The sequence below is a fragment of the Zootoca vivipara genome, chromosome 13 (assembly GCF_963506605.1).
Source record: "Zootoca vivipara chromosome 13, rZooViv1.1, whole genome shotgun sequence".
Classification (NCBI taxonomy): domain Eukaryota; kingdom Metazoa; phylum Chordata; class Lepidosauria; order Squamata; family Lacertidae; genus Zootoca; species Zootoca vivipara.
This window is the reverse complement of record NC_083288.1, coordinates 33,856,999-33,879,509: the sequence shown is the minus strand read 5'-3', so window position 1 is coordinate 33,879,509 and position 22,511 is coordinate 33,856,999. Positions and strand designations below refer to the sequence as shown.

The window sequence follows — 22,511 nt, the reverse complement described above, 5'->3', positions numbered from 1 at the left end:
GTACTGAATGGCAGTGGAGAGGGGGGGACTGAATCTACTATTTCTGAGTGCCTCAGGGCCTGGAACCTGGTGGGGTAGAGACAGAGTTGGATTAAACAGGAGGCAACACGGAACTGTTGAGGGCGCCAACCTTGAGGAGTGCCTGGGTGCTTGCAGATTACCTGCTTGTTGACCACCCATGCTGATTTATTTGAGGAGAGACTGGAGACATTTGTCACCTCACACTTTCCAATGCATTTGCTCCCCAGTAATCACCTTCCTTATGGTAAGAAGCCCAATCTTTTATTAGAAGTAGGTTTCTTGCACAAGACCTCCCAATCCACTGTAACTATGTACCCTAAATTTACTGGGATGTGACTGAATCGAACCCCCAAATGGTATGATGGGGGGTGCGTGTGTGTTGTTTCTAGATCTGCTCAACTATCCATAGCTGACTCAAATAGAATAAACCCTTCATCTTCACCTATAAATCTGGCAATGACCTGTGCGGACAGCATGCATTACTCCTTTTGGAAAACAACATTAGAGAAGTTATTTAAGAACATAAAAATAGCTCTGTTCGATCAAGGCCAGTGGTCTACCTAGCACAGACCTGTTCTCACAGTGGTCGGGATCTGCAATCAGGCTCTGAGCACAACAGCAACCTCATGGTATTATGCATCCTGCTTTTGAGCTTTCGAGTGTGTTCTGGCTGACCATTGATAAAGAACCAATTTTTGGACTCCATGGACACGTGGTCAAATTCATTTGATATGAATCTAGCGTTATGTCAGTCCCGCATTCTCTAAGTGCGCTACATGGGCTGGGGCAAGAGGAGGAGCGAGCTGCCCCCCTAAATCAATACAAATCCGAGGTTCTGCCCCACCCCCCAACAAAAATCCTGGCTACTCCCATGGTGTGGTACTCCTGGCTAGTACTCAGAAAGAGGCACTCTTGTATTTTTTCAATTACACAGAGAAAAAACACACACACAAACACGAATTAAACTCTGGGGAAATGCAACTCCTGGTTAAAGGCACAAGTCTGACCCACTCGCTCCTTCGCCAAGAGAGGCACGCGGAAAATACACGCCGAGCCGAGGGGCTTTCGCTTTAAGAGCCTCCCACTGGACTCTGGCTGGGGTACAACCTGGGTGTCGCTTAGCTTGGAAAGCGCTGAGGCAGCAGCCTCCGGAGGGGGAAGGGGACGGCCAGGGGCCTGTTGCAAGAACCAGCCTGGAAGGGACGAGAGGAAGCTCAGCAGCCCCCAGCATGGAAGGCTTGTAAGCAACTGATTCCCCACCCCGCAAAACAATATCCGTGCCCGCCCCCTTCTCAATGCCCTCCTCGCGCCCCTGCCCCAACCCCGCTTGCTTTTTGCAACAGTGCCCTATTGTCCTAATACTGGCACAAGAGGGTGGGGGATGCGTGCGCACGGGGCATGGCGTAATAAACGTAATATTCGCGCCGCTCAAAGCTCACTGAAACTACCGGTACACATGTCCCCTCCCTTACCATAGCTGCCAAGTTTTCCCTTTTCTCGCGAGGAAGCCTATTCAGCATAAGGGAAAATCCCTATAAAAAAGGGATAACTTGGCAGCTATGTCCCTAACATGAAGAGGCGGGTTGCAGTTATGTTTGCCGCCGAGTTCTTTCTTGCTACCGTAATGCAGGAGAATCTCATCAAGGAGAGTCCAAAAATGCAGGTAGCTGCATTCTACTGAAATGAATAAAAGCCGGAGGGTCGACGCAACATAACAGCCTGCAAAGATCTGCGGACGGTGCATCGCACAATGCCTAGTTCATCAGGGTCAGCTGGTAGCCATGGAGTCACGTGCTGGCAAAAGGTGGAATTTGTCGCTAGGGGAGTAGGGCGGCTGGAGTTTCAGTCAGGAAGCCTACCTTGCAAGGTTGTTGTGATAAATGGGGCACGCCCACATCCATGTATCAGTGGAGGAAAAGTGGCGATCGGATGCAAAAACTTTGAAGCACCATGTATTGCACACAGCTTGCCAGGCAGCTGGGTCGCTTGTGAGGCTCATTTTGAACAGTTTAAAACAGATTGTAGACCAATTTGTGCTTTTCCTGACATCTCTATAACGTAAAGATAAGACACCTTGGTATAGCGCACTTGTAAAAGGCCACAAGACATCTGACGGGGAGGGAAAGCAAGTAATGGGTCTCATTCAGAGAGACTTGGGCCATCTCCCTTTGCAATCCTGTGCGTGTTTATTTGCAAGTAAATGCTGTTCATTTCCCACTGAGTAAGCATGCAGAGGATTGTAGCCTTAGCATTTGCCCCAAGGCAAAATGCATAACCTCTTCATAGTGCATGCTAGATTCTATGTTCAATATTCTAAAAACAGCACATACTGTGCCTCTTGTTTTACGTGACCTTTGAGCCCCTTTGTGCTCCATTTTCTCCCTCCATATTCAAAATCTGCAGCGACCACAATGAGGCCAACACGTCATACATCCGATGTAATGGGCTTTTTAGTCTATCGGAGCTTATTTATGTCACACAAACCCATTAGTCTTCAAGGCATGCTGAGCCTCCTTTTTGGGCGCATGCTATAGCAGACGTTATCCCTACAGCATCTTTGCACTGCCTCCCCGCCACCCACCCAGCACAAATGACATACTGATGTTGTGGAAATAGCAATTGTGCCTAATGTCACTGGTGGCAACTATTGATTGACCCTTCAGGGGTTGGTTGGTTGCTTGGTTATGGCTTCAGTGCATATCCCTCCCCTGCGCCTCGTATATAAGCAGCATGAACTGTGCAAAACAAGAAATGCTACTCAGTTAATACAAGTTGAAGAATTCAGATTTTGTCATGAGACGATTTGGTTGTTGCTGTTTGTATATATAAAGTATACACACACCTGTCTATGCATGTTCCCACGGCAGCCCCCAGGCTCCCCCCAAGGAAGCCTACCATGCGGCAATGGTGCTCTCTGGCGCAGGAGATGCCCTCGGCTATCGCAACCAGCGCTGGGAATACTGCACCTCAGGGCCCCAGATCCACCAGGAGCTCCAGGAGCTGGGGGGCCTCGGCAAAGTTCGGGCAGCCCTTCCTGACTGGCCTGTCAGCGACGACACTGTTCTGCACCTGGCGACTGCCGAGGCTCTGGCTACAGGTGAGTAGCAGGACAGGTGGGCAGCCTTACAGCCTTTTCTCGGCAGGTCCTTGTTCCCTGAGGAATAGCATTTTTCACTTACAGCAGAGCTCGGCCTTCATAGGGCGGACTCGAGGTATGACTGAGAGGGTTCTCAGTCATCTCTTGGGTCTTCTATGGCCATTCCTCTGCCTATAGGTTCATTTGTTCGCAGGCGCAGCCATGGCAGCAGCTCTCCAATCAGCAATGGGCAGGAAATCCTGTTGCTGTTGTTGTTGTTGAAATTTGTATACCATCCTTCATCTGTAGATCTCAGGGCAGTTCACAACATGAACCAACCTGAGATTTTCACATGGGATGTGGTGGATGTGGGAATGCAGAGGAGATTTTTATTATTATTAATGCAGAGCACTTCTTCTCTGTGTTTCCTCTATCCAGGGAAGGAAGGGGAGCCGCTTTTCCAGGAGCTGGCCAAACGCTATGTTGAAGCCATGAACGACATGGAAGGGAGGAAGCCTGGGCCCACGAGCATTCTGGGTAACTTACGACGGCACTCCTCTGTGCAAGTTACAGCAATATAATTCTCTTCGAAAACAAATACATCCCTGCTCCGTACACAGATGGAAACTAATCCGACACTAAGGAAGTGGTGCTGATGTGAAGTGCAGGGGGGGGGGACCTTCACTGTGCCTTAAAGTGGCCTTGTGAAAGACTGTCAGTGTTGTTCTTGTAGTACTCAGCAGGAAAGAGGATTGGGGCAAAACTCAAATTAGTTGGCTTCACTTGTCATTCCCTGCGGCTCCATCTTCTTTGAGTTTCCAGGGCACCAACCCTCTGTGGGGGGGAAAGCAGATTGAACAGTAGTGATATTTTGCAGAAAAAAACTACAAAAGGGAGAAAAGGGAAGGAGAGAGGAGCTTAGGACAGAAGGCCATTTTTAGGAAAACCCGCAGAGTAAGGTCAGGAGGCCTATTTTCTTTCCACCCTATATGTTTCTTCCACTTTAGACGGCAGCCTCTGCAGTTGTATTCTGTGAAATAAACGAAATGCCAAGGGCAGCCTACATACGGCTCAAGAGCACAAGCGGTTTGGCCCGTACACAACTTTGCATGTCTCTCGTTTTCCTGCCGACTGTAGGAACATCTCAGTTGCGTCCAGGGGAACCAAACGGATATCGCATTCCCTTCAACCCCGGTGCCACAGGTTGTGGTGCGGCCATGAGATCCATGTGCATTGGGCTCAGGTAACGTGGTGTGCTGTGGTGGTGGGGGACACACATAAGAAAGGACAAAGCTGAAGGCCAAAGTCGGACTCCAGCATGACCCCCAGCCACCATCTCTCCCAGGTATCCTCGCCCTTCAGACCTGAGCACTTTGGTCCAAGTCAGCATAGAAAGTGGAAGAATGACACACCACCACCCCACAGGTAAATGGCTATGTGTGTTAGTTGTCCTGTATCGGGGCGCCTTCCCCAGCAGTGGTACATAAAAGGGACAATGCTGAGATGGGCGGGAGGCTTTTCTCCATGACTTGAAAGCTGTGGGTGGGTGTTTGGAGTGGTGGTCAATGTGGGTCTTAGGGCTGCAGGTCTACCCATACAGGTGGACAAAACCCTGAGGTGGTAGAATAGGGACTTCAGGCTGCAGGCGGAGGATCCTCTGTTTGAACATCCCTTGCATTGAAATTTCCCTGAAAATGGAAGCCTAGTACAGTAAGCAAAGAGCCAGAGTACGGTTATCCATGATGTGTTCATTTTCTGTTTGCAGGGAGTTTTTAATACAGAGGAGCGTTCAGAAAGTGCCGCCACCCCACCCCACCCCATTTGCATTCTGAAGCGATATCGTCAATTCTACCACTTCATTCTGTGGCATGTGTAGACCCAGCCTCAGTATCTTGAGGGTGACGGCAGATGTGACATTTTAACACAGGTCATCCTGGGTCTTTCACTTTTTTTTTGCACTTTACATACTACCAGATAACACATTACCAGCAAGCAAGCAAAAATGCCTTGCCTCTCCCTTAATACTGCAAGATGGCAATCTGTCGTTGCTTGTTTTTCAAAAATTATAGTAGCTTCTCGCTATGTGTATGTATATGTACATTTAAAACCTGTATCTCTCACCTTATCAAATAATTGGCAAACATTTTCAAAAATGTTGCCAAACTGCTCTGGGGAAAACCGTGGGGTGGTGATGTCACAGGTGCTGTGCAATAGGCCCCTCTTCAAAGCCAGCTTTACCTTCAAACTGAACTAAACTGGGGGTGATGGGGGGAAATGCAGAAACATTTCCCCCACCAGGGATGAAAGAAGGCATATTTGTATTGAACCAGTGAGTACTTTTTAAAAGCTGAGCTCCCCTGCTAAGCCATAAAGTTTACTGGGTGGGCCTTGGGCAGGTCTCTGTAGCTCAGCCTAATCTTCTACTTGGAGCTGCAGTGAGGATAAAATTCCTTGAGGGATCCTGACTTCCACCCTGTCCCCTTCCTCTGTTGTAGGCTATCTGGGAGCTCTGGCCTCTGCTCTGTTCACTTCTTACGCAGTGCAAGGCCTCCCCCTTGAGCGCTGGGGATCTGGATTGCTCAGGACCCTGCCTCTTGCTTTAGAGTACATTCAGACTGCTGCAGCTGAGAGTGACTCCAATGTGGGGGCCTGGGCTTATTTCCAGGAGAAATGGGAGTGGTAAGTCCTTTGGGTGTGCTCTGGTACAGTGAAGGGGGACCTGAGTAACTGGAGGGTGTTGTTGTTTTATTTTTTAGGATAATGCAGTTGAAAGCTTTCCCCCTCTTTTTCCCCAGTATGCATCTTTTATCAGGGTGTCTAGAAACTTGCTTTTGTAAAATGAATAAATGAACAGCCAGATTCTGTGGTGAATTGAGAGCTGGTGCAATGTAAGGTTAGAGTGCTTGATTAGGATCAAGGAGACCTGGGTTCAAATCCCTGCTCAGCCAATGAATTCGGTCAGCAACTACCGGTACCTAAGCCTAACCTACCTCACAGCTATGTAAATATAAAATGGTGGGGGGTTTTTTGGGGGGGGGGGAGAGAGATAATTGGTTGTATTTGTATCCAACAAAGTCATAATCAAAGTAGACCCATTGAAATCAATAGACCTGACTAGTTAAAGTCTAGTAATTTCAGTAGGCCAACTCTGAGTAAGTTGGAGGCAACCCAGCAAATGCTATCTTGGAGGAAAAACTTAAATCTCCTTGTCAAAATTTGATTGTCTATTATAATTTTAACACACATACACCCTACCGTGTCTCTACTCTCTTTATGTACCCAATTGGAAAAAGGAGCTTTTAACAAAATTTGAAGGGGGAGGTTTTGACAAGAAAACAATTCAACATTACTTTCATTTTTTTTAACATACTTTTTATTAATTTTACAAAATACAAAAAAACAAAAAAACGGTACATACTTAAACCCCTTTTCCACCTCCTTCCTACCCACCCACATGGGTCCTCCCCTGCCACAGAAGTATCCCATGTATGTGAACAGTCAGAGATGGTCCATTTTATGCTTGGATTTCTGTCCTCCTCCCCCTCCCCTGACCCCAAAGCCCCCCCCTGCCACCAGGGAGCTCCAGCAAACCAGGGCAGTACGCAGGAGGACATCCATCCAACCATCTATTGTCATACCAAAAAAAGAGAAAAATAGAAATAGGAAAAAAGGGAAAAAAGAAAGGGCAAAAAAAACAAGAAAAAAAACAATACAAAACAGAAAAAATTTTCTTACATTCATAGTTGTAAAACCATATTTTGTGGGCTTCCCCTCCCCCCCCTTCCCCGGTTTTCATCCCTTTTTTATCATCTGCAACAGTTTCTTACTTTATAAAAATACACCTTTGTATCTTATACAACTTATAAATCAATTGTTAACATTTTCATCTAATATTCAAATCACTGAAAAATCAAACTCCCATTTTCTCTTCCCGTGCCTAATTTTTTCTCCCTCTATAAGCCTCCATATTTTCACATTTTCCAAAATCCATTCACTTTTAAAACTATAACTATTCTCAATTTAACCTTACATCCCCGATTACCGGCTCCACCCCCCCAATCCAGCAAATTCCAAAATCAGCAGACCAGTTATAAACCTGTTAATCCATCCTTATAATCACAACATCACTTTCCCTTCACCCCACCCCCTGTTTACAGTCTTTTGCCATCCAGGCCACCATACAGGACCCCTGGATTTCTTCTCTTCTCTGCATATTTTTTCCTTCTTCCCTGTGGGCGTTCTGGAGTTCCAATAATACCAATTGTGCCCCCCTCAAAAGCAGGGCACTCCATCCAACTTTTTGTAGAGTAGAGTCATCATTTTTTTCGTGGTGTGCTTCATTTTGTGTTGAATCATCACAGTCCTCATCTTCATCTTTTCCTTCCAAATCACAGTCACCATCATTGTCATTCTCACATTCATTTTTTTCAGTGTCAAAAGCTTCATCTCCTAAAAAATAATATTCCGCCATCACCATCTGAAATTTTTGCTGTAACTCTTGCCGTCGTGTCTCCTCTTGACATAGCTCTATTCTTGTTTCCCACATTAAGGTCAAAACAGACCGCTGGAACTCAGGGGAACACTTTTTTGTTGACATAATTCAATCCTGCCAAGGTCAAAACTTGTCACGTGGGGTGGAATATGATCACAGTTTATTTTCTCGACTCCATTTTAACAAGCTGGCTGCATTCTTCAAGTCTTGTTAACAATAAAGTTCGAACTCACATTTCACAAGCACTTAAACCAAAAAAGAAATTCCACAAAGTCCAGAAATACAAAGTGAAATAAAAATTGACTTATAAATCCTGATCAACTCACTGGGTTGTCTGGGCTGCCGGCTCCCGAGGGAAAGAAAGGTTTTTCTTAGCCTTTACCTCTTGCTGCAGGGCAGTCATAAACCACAGTCTCTCTCCCCTTTTCACCCTGCATCAAAGGGGAGATTCTCTTTGATGCCTTTGAGGGATCCTTTTGAATTACAAATCTTCTGTTTATGGCTTCGGGTTTCTATTTACTGTCTCTTTGTTGCCGTGGGGGGGGGGGTGGCTTCCTCTTTTCTCCCCTCTCTCCCAGATCCAAATTGTTTTATAATCCAAATCGTGAGGTTACTTACAGTCTTTTCCAATCGTTTTATTTTCGGAAGAATCCAGCGCTCTCCGCCTTCGGCTTGAAGCTTCTCCCTGCTAGAATAACGTTGCCGCTCAAAATGGCCCCCGCGACTTCTACCCTCCTCGCTCCGGAGCTCTTATTAGAGCTAACCGAAGAGTTGGGGAGTCCGGATTGGGTCTGTGCCGAGCAAATTGCCCCCGGGACGCCCTTCCCGAGGTTCTAAGGGGCGCAGCGTCGCTCTCGCTGCCCTCCCCACTCCTAGCAGAGACGGGCCGTCTCGGAGACGAGACGAAACCCCACCGATCGGCGCTGGCGCTGAACCCGGAAGCCCTCAACATTACTTTCAAACAGAACTTAAAATTGATTTTGATTTTTAAAACAAGCAAACAGCAAAATTCAAAGCTGAATTCAGGGGGTGGGGGACTCACTGAGAAGGCAAAATAGTATCTTGGTTCTAATAGTAATGTTTTTCAGGTAAAAGGTAAAAGTAAAGGGACCCCTGACCATTAGGTCCAGTCATGACCGACTCTGGGGTTGCCTGCTCATCTTGCATTATTGGCCGAGGGAGCCGGCGTACAGCTTCCAGGTCATGTGGCCAGCATGACAAAGCCGCTTCTGGCGAACCAGAGCAGCACACGGAAACACCGTTTACCTTCCCGCTGTAGCGGTACCTATTTATCTACTTGCACTTTGATGTGCTTTCGAACTGCTAGGTTGGCAGGAGCAGGGACCGAACAACGGGAGCTCACCCCATCACGGGGATTTGAACGGCTGAGCTTCTGATCAGCAAGCCCTAGGCTCAGTGGTTTAGACCACAGCGCCACCCACGTCCCCCATGTTTATCAGGTAGGTCAGAGTAAAGAGAGTCATTGTGGTACGGAGATCATTCTATTTATTTCACTGTACACTGTGCCCTCATTGGCTCTCAAGGAGATCTTGGATTCTTGGCTTTTTCACTTCTGCTCTCAACCCATTTAGGTACCTCTCTGAGCGGGGCCTGGCCACGGGTCAGGGCCCTTGCCTGTTTCCAGCTGCCTATAGTCCCGCTGAGCGTGATGTCATCTATAAAACCTTCAGCCTGGACGGGTGGGCCGGACGGAGCGGTCACGATGCCCCCATGATTGCGTATGATGCCTTGCTGGGCGCAGGGGAGAACTGGGAGGAGCTCTGTGGGCGTTCCATGTTCCATGGGGGTGAGTCGAAAGGAGGCAAATCCTGCCCGTCCCCTACTGTAAAAGTGGCCCACCCTAAAGCTGGCTGCATTTCATAGAATTGTAGAGTATGAAGGGATCCTGACGATCATCTAGCCCAACCCCCTGCGATCCAGGAATGTGCAGCTGTCCCAAATGGGGATCAAACCTGCAACCTTGGTGTTATCAGCATCAGGTTCTAACCAACTGAGCTAACTTGTTTTCTCGGTTTGTGTGTGTGTGTTTTCCTGCTCACCCACAGGGGATAGTGACTCTACAGGGGTGATTGCTGCCTGCTGCTGGGCTCTGGCTCATGGTTTCAAAGGAGTCCCAGAAGATAACCACATAGCACTTGAATACCGAGACAGGATGGTGGCTGCAGCTGATGCCCTCTATCACCTTGCCTGGGGACAGACTCCTGTTTGAAAGACCTTTCTGCTGCCTAGCATCTAAGGATGCACTAATCTGTTGATTTTGGTTTTTTCTCAAATCATAATTTCAGGTCTTCACATTTCCACACTAATTTATGATCTGTGCATTGCACAGTCCTTGTGAAAATTAATCAAGTGTTTTAGCGAGAATTTCACCTGATAATACATTTGTATGTCATTTCCCCTAATAGACGTACTGTATTTTTCTGCAAAGCAATTTCCCTTATTGTAATGTTGCTTTTCACTAACACCTGCATTTGTAGGTACACTTTGCCATAATATGTGCATTCTTTTACATGTTACTTGGTTGGAAAACTGCATTGCAAAATTTGGAGAAGCGCCAATGTCCAAGGATGGCTTTGTTTCAATTTGCATATTGTTTTGGAAAGGGCAAATTTGTTAACTTCACCTTGGAATGTGAACTGAATCTAATTTCTGCTCCATCTCTAACTAGCATCCCAGGTCCCTGAGTGAGGCCCTCAACATGAGTCGCAACAAGCTGAAAACTGTTCTTCACAGAATAAACTGAGGCTGTTTTTGCAGTTCTGCCTTGTGTTTCATGGGAGGAAAATTTCAGGCATTGGATTTCTAAGATTCTCTAAGGAACCTCCTGTGGCCTGGGAGATCTTCCATGCGATCCCAAAGCTATGGTGAAGAGCTGTTTTTAGTAAGTGGTGAGGGAAATGCACTCTGCACATGCCCAGAGGCACTATCCTCTTCACATACACCATCGGGGAAAATAATTTTGTGGGTGAAATCTTGGCCTCTTTCAGAGAATCCAGCAGTCTTAACTCCCATCTACCCCACTCCTGTATGGCCCAGAGATCCCATTCTTCTCCCAAAGAACCCAGGAGTCCTGGACACACAAAGAGACCCAGCCATGATGGTTTAATTTGGCTCCAAGGCAGTGTTTTAGGGTAGCCAAGCTGGGATGTGGGGAAAAGAGAGAGAGAGAGAGAGAGAAATGTACTTTCATTTTTAACCCCTGAGCAGGGATGTCAAATCAATGCAGAAACACGAAGGGCTACCTATCTCTGCGTCTGTTGGGAAGGTGGTTCTGGTCCCAAAGAGTGATTGGCTTCTTTTGTTAGGTTGTCATGATTCTTTACAATACAGGATTATGGGGAATGTTTCAAGCCCCAGAGGGTTCTGGGAACAAGCCCATGAACTGCATGACAGCAGCAGTCAACGAGACCACAGGCCCACAGCAGCAGAGGATGGTGGGAGTAGCCACAGCTGCTGCAGAGGATGATGGGAAAGTAACTGCAGTCTTGGGAAATGATGAAGTTGGTCATAATTCCCTAGGAGCAAAGACTGGTGCTAGTACATGGTCCCCGGAAGACAAAACTGCTGATGTAGTCATGGTGAGCTTGGCATTGGATCAAACCAGGAAGGCATCCATAGAAGCAAAGCATGATGAGAAGGTTACAAGCGTCGTTGGCATTCATCACCAGCAGAAGCATGATGAGAAGCTGCTGATACAAACAGAGCACGCTGGGATGGCCACATCCAGTCTCCAGTGGCAGACCATGATTTTGTTTGTCCACAAGAGCAGAGAATTATCAGAGGATAGCCGGGCGTGTCGGCATGTCCTTAAACAGCAGAGCATGATGGGAAGGTTTCAACAATCATTTGAAGCAGAGCATGATGGGAAGGTGTGGGTGACACAATTCCGTAGTGAGAGTTTCAAGCCGAGCTCAAGGTCTCACTGGAGTCTGTGCGAGGTACAAATTATTGTTGGAAGTAGCAGCTAGGACCCCACGGGGGCTGACATGGGTACTGTAGACACCTCCAGGCAGGTCATTCAGGACCCCCGTGCTCTGGCAGCAAAGCAAGAGAAGGCAACGCATCAGAGAAAGCAGAAGGCTGTACCCCCCAGATCTCTTCTTCCTGCATCCAACCAACCCTTTCCATCTCCTTCCTAAAAACCAACTATCATTGAGTCATGCAACCTGAGATCATCTAGACCAGCTTCCTGTTTCCAATAGAGGTCAGGCAAATGCTTACAGCTTGCAGGTTCTCAAACTTGTATTCAGAAATGTGCTGCCATGGAACAGCCACAGCTGATGGTTGATGGCAGAATCCAGGGGGTGGGCAACCTGCGGCCCTCCGGATGATGTTGGACCTCAGCTCTAACTAGCGTGACCAGTGGGCAGGGATGGTGGGAGTTGCAGTCCAGCAACATCTGGAGGTGCCGCAAGTTCCCTATCCCTGCCATAGTCTGATGGTGATGGATGTGCTAGATTTGGGGGGGGGGCAAGAGTGGGGGTTGGGTATTCGTTTCCACAATAATATAAGTTGAGCAATCATTTGAGCATGACTGAAATATGTGCAATTGTGTGCAGCAAATGCCCTGGGTCAGAAGGGCGGCACGCTCCGACCTCTGCCACCAGTCAGAGGAACAAGGGCTGGTGGGTCCACTGCAACACTTCTATCCAAGCACGACAGCCTGCAAGGGTGGATCACTCTGGCTCCATCGGGACAAAAATGTATGTTTGCAACTTACCCCTTTGTTCAGGGACTGATCTCCCTCTACTCCCCTTCCCTTGTTCGTGTTGCCTTTTTTGGTTTGTAAGCCACAGATCAGGGCCTCTCTACATCTTTTTGTTTGGTTAATGATATACTACTGTACTTTAGGAGACAGTATTTGTCTGCAAACTGGGTTAAAAGGTATGAAATCAATGAATGCAAACCTCACATTTAAAATGCAACACAGCCACTGTGTAAAAAGCCCCGCCCCTTACTTGATCCATGCTAAGTGCTAATGTGGCATATAGATGAAGCCTGGGACAGGGCTACCCTCCACTGGTGATTCTCAAAACACTGCTCCCTCAGTAAACCGCCTGAAAATGGCTAAAAAACCTCAGTGGGACACTTATTTTTGCTTGCTTCAGTGTCAACATCATCAACATTATAGTGACGATTATATTACTCTATAAAAAACCACAGGCATTAAATCAGTGTCTTGTTGACCTGTTTGATTAACCTTGGACAATCAAAAGGGCCTCAATTTCCATGTCAGAAAACAACAACAACAAGCGCAGCTCCAAATACAGGTTTTGTTGTTGTTCCAGAAACACTCAGCAAATCACCTGGATTGAGCTTGTGGACCACAGACTACAGTTTGAGAACGTCTAGACCGTTGGACCATCTAACCCAGTACTGTCTTCTCAGATTAGCAGCAGCTCTCAAAGATCTCAGGCATAGGCCTTTCCCATCACCCACAATGGCAGTTTCCTTGATCTTGAGACCCCAGAGGGTAATGAACTTGGGGCTTTGCCGCACAATGCCTCTGCTCCCCCACTGAGCCACAGCTGTTTCCCACAAGCGACCCCAGCTAAGCCACCATACCATGAGGATTCTCCTGTCAATGAGCCGACATAAGTTATTCCGGCTCCCACCAGCTACGATATGGTCAACACCGAGGAAGTGGCAGGTATAAATCTGGGGAAGGAGGAAGAGGAGAATCAGGCAGAAGGACAGAATGAAGAAAGGGGAACATTTTCGAGTCCCGCCATGCCATACTGCCAGGAAGGACTAGCAGCTCACTATAAGATGGGAAAGGGGACCCTCTCAGGAATCTAGTACATTTTATGACCAGATCTCTTTGGGTGATGAGGAGCCAGGCCTGGAGAACACACAAGATGCTTAGCCCAAAGCAAGGGTTGGGAGGAATGGTGTCAAAAAAGGGTCTTCAACCTGTGAGTTGCCCCTGAAGTCTTCTGGGATGTCCATGATCTTGGAGCCAGTTTCAGCTTCCCAGATCTGGTTGAAGTAAAAAGTAGGATTTGTGTTTGTTAAACCCCTTTCTTTAAAAAAAATCTATATTTTAAAAAGACACATATATGATTTACACATGCACAGTTTATTTTTAGCAATGTACTGTATCTCTCACTACCTCTAATTAAAGTCAAACCAGACCCCCTGTGGGATTTGACTTAGTTTTTAATAATTAGCAAACTTGAGGAGATGAGTTTTGGGGAAAGAGCACCCTGAGGTAGAATATTTAGAATATTCCCTTGCCCTAAATCTAAATCAATCTTCCCCCCTTCAAGCTGCTTAGGAAGCTCCTTATCCCATTGGTCCATCTAGCTTAACAATGACCCATTTCCCAGCCGGCTGGGGGTTGAACCTGGGACCTTCTGCATGCAAAGCAAATGCTCTTCCACTGAGCCATGGACCCTCCTCGCTCCACCAGGGGAAAATATAGCCACCTCCGAAGCACCTCTTTCTCCAATTCTCACCTGCAAGGTGTTGTTCCTCCTCCAGGAGCCTGTCAGGATATGTGTCCCGGTTTTGTCTATCGAGACGGCGTCACCACAGATGTGAGGCCCAGAGAGGCGCCTGTGGCAAAGGTGGAGCAAGGGTGCAGAGGAGGAAGTGAGAGCAAGAATAGAGGGGAAGAATCATTAAAGGCTAAGGGGAACAAAAAGAAAAAGCAGGAAGGTGGGTGGGGAGGGTGAGAGAAGATTGAGGGTGAGAAGGGGAAGGGCAGTGGGGGAAGTAGGGGGCGGCTGTGCAGGCGTACCGTAAGGAATTTGTTGACTGCGTGCTCCAGAACTGAGGGGACAGAAGCCAGAGAACTGAGGTTAGGTGGGGCTCTCCCTCCAGCATCCACCTGATAACATTTCCCTTTTGCCTAAGCTCACAGAGAAGCAGGGGTTGCCGGTGCCCGTTGGAGTTGATAGGGCAAAAGGCAGGGAGCCCAACAGTAGGTGGCGCCAGAGCCAATGTTAGGCAGAGCCAACTATTGTTTGTTTTGCTCTATCTTCTTCCTTGCTGAACACGGAGACTGAGGAGGAGGGAGTTGACAGGTAGGGTCACCTAATGGGCTGGCTGTAAGCAGGAAGGCTGACAGGTGGGGGGCTGCCTGAGGGCAGAATTGCTGTAATTTTCCGTGTATAAGACTTCTACTTTTTTTTTACAAACAAAAATGATTAAAATGGGGGTTGTCTTATGCATGGATAGTGCATAGTGGGGACGTGGGATTGGTTGATGCCGCGAGCCAGGGATTGTCAGCAGCGTGTTATTGGTGGCCTCGGCAAGGGGTGGTGTTGATTGGCTGTTGATTGCTTCTACCGGTGAGGGGACAGACGTTTGGAGGCTGTTGCGACACACATGAGTGTTAACATAGGTCAGGTGGGTCAGTGGTTTTCAACAATCCTCCCCTTAAAAAAGCTCAACAACTCTGGGCAATCCTCCCCCATTTTCTGTATTTTTAGTCCCCCAAAATAGGGGGTGTCTTATACATGGGGGCGTGTTATACACAGAAAAGTACGGGAGCTTGGTAGGAGAGAGTCCCATTTCCGCTAATGGACCAGCCTCCGCTGCAAGGGAGGAAGGCCAGTGGCATCTAAACTTCCTTCCTACAGCATGGCCAGGCCAAGATATTCTGCCACCTGAGGCAAAAGGATAAGATGACACCCCTTCCATGTACACATATTGACTAGACTGGTGGTTGAATCACACTGGTAACGGAACAGCCGGTTAGCTTAGAGCAGGCATCCCCAAACTGCGGCCCTCCAGATGCTTTGGCCTACAACTCCCATGATCCCTAGCTAACAGGACCAGTGGTCAGGGATCATGGGAATTGTAGTCCAAAACATCTGGAGGGCCGAAGTTTGGGGGTGCCTGGCTTAGAGGGCACAGGGCAGACCACAAGACAAATACAGCTCTGTCCTCCAAACATTTCCCTTCCAACCCTGCAACCTGAGGTGGCTGTCTCACACTGGCCTTCAAAGAACACAGTCAGGACTTGGGAGCCATTGATTTGCTGCAGAACTCCTGCAAATTGCAAAGGATTCTGGGAAGTGCTACATGCTGTTGGAATTTGGAGTTGTGACCCTAACAAATTGAGAGCGTGCCCTAAAATATGGTGCCAGTTTCGGGATTTTTTTGCCGGGGCTATGCTAGAGGTGGAGACTTGAGCCTCCCTAAGCTGGAAGAGGTGTAGGTGCAGAGAATGCAAGCAGAGAATTTCCCCAAGATGCCTTTGAGCGTCCTGTGGCATTAATTACTTGACCCAACCCCTCTGGAGCTGGGCCTCTAGACTTGCATTGCACATTCCCCAGTAATTCAGCCCCACCAACACTAATTTTTGCCCCTCACCTCACCCAAGCCTTCTACTTCCCACATCACAGACCCCATCACCTGCACTGTGTCATCCCATCCTCCAGAGATAAATCGTTCATCATTTTCTGGGAAGAAGGTCAGGGCATAGACCCGTGACATGTGCCCATCCATCACATTGGGGGAATAGCTGGAGGAAGAAAAGAGTTGTTGCTTAGGAAACCAAAAGCCACCCAAAACACACACAACCTACTAAATCCCATGCACTCTTCCCCCGATTGGTGCTCTACTACCAGCATACCTTGGGCTAAAAGTCTGGATTTTCGCCCAGGTCTGAGCATCATACATGTAAATCCCGGGTCCTACTCCACCTGTGACGAACTTGGAGCCAGAAGGGTTGAAAGAGGCAATCATTGTCTGGCGGTCCTCCAGTATGGTTCTCACACAGGTGCGGGAGGGAACATGCCACAGTTTCACTTTCCCCCCGGAATCTGTGACGGAGAGAGTGAGTGGCCAAAGGATTTATTACGACATGAAAGGTAGGCTTCTTGTTAAGTCATTAAGAGTATTAATAGGTTTAGATAATTATTTAAAAGATTGGAACCAAGATTTGGAATGTACTAAGGAAGTAATATGATGAAACGTAGCTGGGATGGAATGGAGGAAGTTGATAAAGATTTGTTATATAAGATTGATTTGATTTCTTTTTTCTTTTTTTATTGTTATGTTGTTATTTTGTTTTGTTGTGTATATTTTGTGTTTTTTCTGTTTTTCTGTTTTGTTTCTATAAAATCAATAAATATATATTAAAAAAGAAAGAAAGGTAGGCTTCTGAGACAAATATTTTCATGGGGCATAGGCAGGAACAGAACGGAATTCTGAACACATTTTTCTGACTTGAATCAACTTGCAGAAATCCACATTCACCATTGAGGGAGCTGCCAGATTTTGGAGAAGACCTAGACAGAAATACTGTATGTGACAAGAGGGTTTAATAGTATTCAGGGTCGTGTGTACTTATGGATAGGTGAATCGGTCCATTTCGGTTTCTCTCTGTTTTCCATTCTTCCAACCTTGAGTTCGGTTGCCCACATTTTCACAGCATTTTGTGATTTATTTATTTTTTAAAAAATCATCATGGAAATTCATCAGTGTGTTACCTCAAATTTCTCCTACACATTTTTGTATGCAATTTTGCCTAATGTGCAAATGTTTACGAATCAGTTTCCCATAATATAGTGCACCTTTGTATGTTCCTTTATGGCCATTTTATTCTAGTTTATGCATTTTAGGGCACATTATTTAGCTAGAGCACTATGCTACAAAATTTGGAGAAGTACAAATTGTGAAGGATGGATTCAGAAAGCGTGAATTAGGTAAATGTAAACTGAATCAAGTTGCTTTCCCATCTCTATGTGTACCACACCTTAAAAATAACTAAACATGAAAGAATCTGCAGCAGGAAAAGCTGGATTTTGAGACCTGTATCGGTTTTGTATAATGTATTTTCCTTATTTTGCTACGGTACTTTAATAATCAATATTTTGCTAGTTGTGAAAGAAACAAAAACACTGATGTTCCTACTCCAACCATTGGGAATCTTATTTGACACCTCTCTGGATTCTGAGTTTTCGACAAGTCATTTTCCACACACTTTCACCACAGGGGCTAGAATCTTGGCTTTAAGAGAGAGAGAGAAAAGATTCTGCACCCATTTCTGCACCCATTATTTGCTTTGCACATAACACTGACATAAGAACAGCACTGCTGGATATGACCAAAGGCCTTTATTATTTAGTACAGTGGTACTTCTGGCTACAAACATTTCGGGTTACAAACTCCACTAACCCGGAAGTAGTTACCTCGGGTTGCGAACTTGGCCCCAGGATGAGAACGGAAATCGTGAGGTGGCAGCGTGGCAGCAGCAGCAGGAGGGTTAAGAACGGACCTCTGGAACTAATTAAGTTTGTAACCCGAGGTACCACTGTAGAGTCAAACCTTGGCTGTCGAACGTAATCCGTTCCGGAAGCCCGTTTGGCTTCTGAAATGTTCGACAACCGAGGAGCGGCTTCTGATTGGTCGCAGGAGGTTCCTGCACTCAAGCGGAAACCGCATCAGACGTTTGGCTCCCAAAAAACTTCAAAAACTGGAACACTTACTTCTGGGTTTTCAGTGTTTGGGAGCTGAAATGTTCCAAAACAGAGCTATTCGAGAAGTGAGGTCTGATTGCATCCTGTTTCCCAGAGTGGCCTGTGAATAACTCACAAACTTTAAGAAGAGATATTTTCTTCTTGACTTTTCTTTTAAAAATCCTTTTTACCGATAATGGAAACCATGAAAGGGCCGGGGTGGGGGTGGGGAGTCATAGGATTCAGGGAATCCTAAATGTTGATGTTTATTTTTAATGTTTAAATTAAAATTTGCAACGTAAAACTTAATAAAAAAAGATTTTTTTAAAAATCCTTTTTACCGGAGACCTCATTTTTTTTTTTTACATTTGAAGTCAAATGTGGCTGTATTGGTTGTCTGTGGCAATTGTCTATGGATACATATCTTGAATTTGGCAGCACTCTGACGATCACTGTCTGCCATCAGTTCAATAGCACATGTGTCATGCACCTGGTCCTGGGTGTCATTAAGGCTGAAGTCCAGGGTTGCCTCCTCTCTGGCCAAAGGTCAAGGGAAAGGTGTTACTCACAGGTGGCAAGCAAGACATCCCCGTTGTGAGCAGGCCCACGAGGCATAAAGTGCAGGGAGGTGACAGGTAACCCAAGGGCTGCAGTCTCGCTGTCAGCAAGAACTTGATGAAGTGACCCATCGTTGACAGAGAAAACCTTAATCAGAGTGGGGAAAGAGGCTGTCAGGAATGCAAAGAGGTGGGCAGGACACAACACATGAACACACCATGCAAAAGATCATGTAAATCAAATCAAATTAACTCCCCACCTCTATGTGTAAAGGTAAAGGGACCCCTGACCATTAGGTCCAGTCGTGTCCGGCTCTGGGGTTGCGGCGCTCATCTCGCGTTATTGGCCGAGGGAGCCGGCGTACAGCTTCTAGGTCATGTGGCCAGCATGACAAAGCCGCTTCTGGCGAACCAGAGCAGCACACGGAAACCCCGTTTATCTTCCCGCTGTAGCGGTACCTATTTATCTACTTCTCAAGGATCAAAAATCGGAGTGTCCAGAATGAAGCTCAGAAGATGGCACGCCAAGATCTCTGCACAGCATGAGCTGCAAGATACCATTTGTGTAGAGCTCAGGCCAGAGTATAAACCCCGGGGAGCGGGCTAGCACATCGGGGCTGGCTTCAGATGGTGGCAAAGCTGGGCATCTGCAAGGCCCCAAGACCAGCAGAGAGCACTTGGCTCTCCACTTTGCAAAGATTATTCAAGAAGATCTAATGTAGCGTAAGAGTATTCTCATTTTGCATGTCCTGACTCTTCTAGATTGTGTTTGTGTGTGAGAGGATGTCCAGTCTAGGGTGCCATGTCTGAAGGACCTCCAATCCTGGAACCAGCTCTGCATCCTTTAGAGAATGGGACAAACATGGGACAAAAGCCAGCCCAGCTTATGAGATGGACATCTTCATGGTATTTTGCAGTGGAAACAGAATGTGGTGCAGCTCATAATATAGGTCAAAGTTGGTGAGCCAGCAGCTCAAGGGCCAAATCTGGCCATTGTCAATATTTTGTCTGGACCATAATAACCCATGAGACTGACCTTAATGGCACCAGTGCGTAGTCCTGCCGCAACCCGTGTCCCTTCATTATTGAACTGGCAGCAAAGAAGCTGGTCTCCACAATCTCTGTTGGGGAAGGGAATATATGCCCATATTATTTGTATTTCTTTATTTTGGCTATCTGTTAGTCATTTTTGCGTTAGATTTTCTAGGCTGTTTTTAAACAAAAAAACCCCAAACCCTATAGGTCTTCTTATAGGCCCATAGGCCAACCTGATGCCCTCTGGAGACTGTGGCCTAGAACTTACATCAGTGGATAGGGATTGTAGTCTAAAATAATTAGAGGGCACCATGATGGGGAAGGCTGCTATAGGCCTTTATTTTTTCACCTATTGGCCTTCATGTATAACAAATGAAGTTATAAATAATGAAAGCATACGATCCACAATAAAAAAGATCAAATGACGCAGTCACAGTGCAGCCGAAAGCCACCCCGTCAAATAAAACAGATGAAGGCAGTGATATACAACTTGATCAAGGCAAAGGCCTGACGAAGACATCAGGGTTTGACAGCTTATCAAAACGCCCACAGATTTTATTATTTTTTAATACAATTATCCAAGGGAATGAAGCTCCACAGGCTAGGCTGCATACACACTGTATATTTAAAGCACACTTCATCCACCCACCCTCAATATTTATGGGCAGTGTAATAATAATAATAATAATAGTAATAATATATTTATTTATTTATACTTCGCCCATCTGGCTGGGTTTCCCCAGCCACTCTGGGCGGCTTCCAACCAAATATTAAAAACAGTACAGCATCAAACATTAAAAACTTCCCTAAACAGTTGTCTTCTAAAAGTAAAATAGTTGCTTATTGCCTTGACATCTGCTGGTGGGAGGGCGTTCCACAAGATGGGTGCCACTACCGAGAAGGCCCTCTGTCTGGTTCCCTGTAACCTCACTTCTCGCAATGAGGGAACCGCCAGAAGGCCCTCGGTGCTGGATCTCAGTGTCCGGGCTGAATGATGGGGGTGGAGACGCTCCTTCAGGTATACAGGACCGAGGCCGTTTAGGGCTTTAAAGGTCAGTACCAACACTTTGAATTGTGCTCAGAAACGTACTGGGAGCCAGTGTAGCTCTCTCAGGACCGGTGTTATGTGGTCAACACTAGAAGCGTGGGCAGGTTCGTTTGGGGGGGGGGAGAAGGCTTTCCTTAAAAGATATCCCAGACCTCAGCCATAAAAGGCTGTAAATATAATCACCAGCATTTTGAAATATGCAGGTGGTCTGGGTGAGTTTTGAGGGGAGAGGGGTACGTAGCATCTATGGAGGGAAAGGCCTGCTAATTTTGTAAGATAACCAACATACTTAAGTCCAATTAATGCACGAAGGGGTTAAAACCACAAAGCAAGCTGTCCTGCCATGCTTAGCTCACCTTGGCTGGGGAAGGACTCTGTAAGCAAGCCTTTGTTCCCCTCCAATCTACCTGATGAGCTTGGTTTGTGAAGAGGCTAAGCTGATTGCTCCAGCTTAGGCACATAGCTCTAATAAGCTTCTCTTGAGTTCCTGTACCAATAATTTAAGAACTTTCACCATTGTGACTAAGGCAGGTTTTACTGCCTGTGCAGCTGAATGCTGAATGGAAAAGCACATGAATATGACCTTTAGAGAGTTTGTAAGTAAACAATTTTTAATTTATCAAACATGTGGTCTTTTTTCTCTGCTGAAATAAGAGGGAAGTTTTGGAACTTACAATGGCATATTTTAAAGGTCAAACAGCCTATCTTTCTGTGCTTTACCTTGCTGCATATTTTGTGATTTTAAATCTCTGCTGCAGTTCTCCTCAGGAAAATTCTTCTGCATTTTAGTGCAAATTTCTCTTAATAACCCGATTTTCCCCTGTAGATTTGACTACTGTGCACATTTTTTGCAACCAAATTATTTTAACAAAATTCATTTCAATGTTGTTTTCACCAGTAGACTCATTTTTATGCACACTTTAACCTAATGTATGCACTTTGGTAAACAGTATTTGCAAAATCTGGATATCTGAATTTCGAAGGCCATCTTGCAGTTTCTGTATTATTGCAGTAAGTGTGGGTTTGATAGATTCTGCCTTCGATGTGAATTGAATCCCTTCCCCCGTCCCTAATTCACACCCATTACCCCCCTGGTTACCTACATCGTATGGAGCAGCCGGAGATCCCCGGAGATGGAGGGGCTGCTTGTGACGGTCTCTTGAGGGTTGATGTTGGGGGCAGGAGCGCTCGGTCCTGCCACGGACAAGCGGCCCCGCCGTGTAGGCTGCATTGCCCAGGGGGTGTGGGTCTTTAAGGGGAGGAAAGATACTCTGTTAGAGACACTTGGGAGAGGTTGTTTTGTTTTTGAGATTCCAGTCTTCTGGACACCTTTCCAACATTCTGAGGAGGGAGCAAAGCTCAGTGCTTTGGTGTGCAGAAAGACCCCAGTTCAATCCCTGGCACCGCCAGTTTTAAGAAGACTGGTTGCTGGCGATGGGAGACGCCTTTGCCTGAGAATCTGGAGAGCCACTGCCAGTCAGAGTTGACAATACTGAGCTAGATGGCCATATAGCCTGACCTAGTGCAAGGCAGCTTCCTCCCTCCTTACCATTCCCTGCTGCCCCTCTGTCGTTCATCCTTTACCCGCATCGCTCCCAATGCCCGTCCACCTTCTGCAGGCCCTCCATCCCCACCAGCCATTCTCCAGCTATGCAAATTATGCCCCCCCCCGCCCCATCACCCTCATGCCCCAGGTTCCCAGCTGCCCCCCAACCCAGCTGCCCCTCATCCCGGCACCAGCCTCTCTCTTCCTCTCTCTCGGGTTCTGCAGAGGCTCCTAGCAACCAATGAGAGAGAAGGAAGAAGAACCCACCTGGTTGCCGTGGCAGCTGCAAGGGGAAGCCAAAGG

At 46.7% G+C, this 22,511-nt stretch overlaps 2 protein-coding genes across 4 annotated transcripts; one reads left to right on the top strand and one right to left on the bottom strand.

Annotated features, from left to right (window-relative positions):
• The first annotated feature begins 101 nt into the window (after positions 1-101).
• On the top strand, positions 102-10,366 carry LOC118095262 (ADP-ribosylhydrolase ARH1). Of its 3 annotated transcripts, none has more exons than XM_035136361.2 (8): positions 102-1,261; positions 2,889-3,118; positions 3,536-3,634; positions 4,235-4,340; positions 4,443-4,522; positions 5,593-5,776; positions 9,182-9,396; positions 10,279-10,366. In XM_035136361.2, the coding sequence occupies exons 1-8, from the start codon at positions 1,251-1,253 to the stop codon at positions 10,296-10,298; spliced, it is 945 nt and encodes a 314-aa protein (XP_034992252.1). In that variant the 5' UTR covers positions 102-1,250; the 3' UTR covers positions 10,299-10,366. The 3 variants fall into 3 exon arrangements, with proteins under 3 accessions (XP_034992252.1, XP_034992250.1, XP_034992251.1); XM_035136359.2 differs by having other exon boundaries at positions 9,656-10,366; XM_035136360.2 differs by lacking the exon at positions 3,536-3,634 and having other exon boundaries at positions 9,656-10,366.
• Positions 10,367-11,521: 1,155 nt separating this feature from the next.
• On the bottom strand, positions 11,522-21,893 carry LOC118095263 (dynein assembly factor with WD repeat domains 1-like). The gene is made up of 10 exons (XM_035136362.1): positions 21,766-21,893; positions 19,616-19,700; positions 18,592-18,727; positions 16,195-16,384; positions 15,975-16,083; positions 14,353-14,384; positions 14,069-14,168; positions 13,524-13,589; positions 13,176-13,268; positions 11,522-11,644 (listed from the first exon to the last, which is right to left on the bottom strand). The coding sequence occupies exons 1-10, from the start codon at positions 21,891-21,893 to the stop codon at positions 11,522-11,524; spliced, it is 1,062 nt and encodes a 353-aa protein (XP_034992253.1).
• Between the last annotated feature and the right edge of the window lie 618 nt (positions 21,894-22,511).

Coding starts and splice junctions, on each gene's coding strand:
- LOC118095263 (XM_035136362.1), bottom strand. CDS start 21,893: ATGCAGCCTACACGGCGGGGCCGCTTGTCCGTGGCAGGACCGAGCGCT. Junction 16,084..16,194: donor ATCCAGACTTTTAGCCCAAG/GTATGCTGGTAG, acceptor TTCTTCCTCCAG/CTATTCCCCCAATGTGATGG. Junction 13,269..13,523: donor ACTTCAGGGGCAACTCACAG/GTTGAAGACCCT, acceptor CTCCTTCCCCAG/ATTTATACCTGCCACTTCCT.
- LOC118095262 (XM_035136359.2), top strand. Junction 5,777..9,181: donor TTCCAGGAGAAATGGGAGTG/GTAAGTCCTTTG, acceptor CAACCCATTTAG/GTACCTCTCTGAGCGGGGCC. Junction 9,397..9,655: donor GCGTTCCATGTTCCATGGGG/GTGAGTCGAAAG, acceptor GCTCACCCACAG/GGGATAGTGACTCTACAGGG.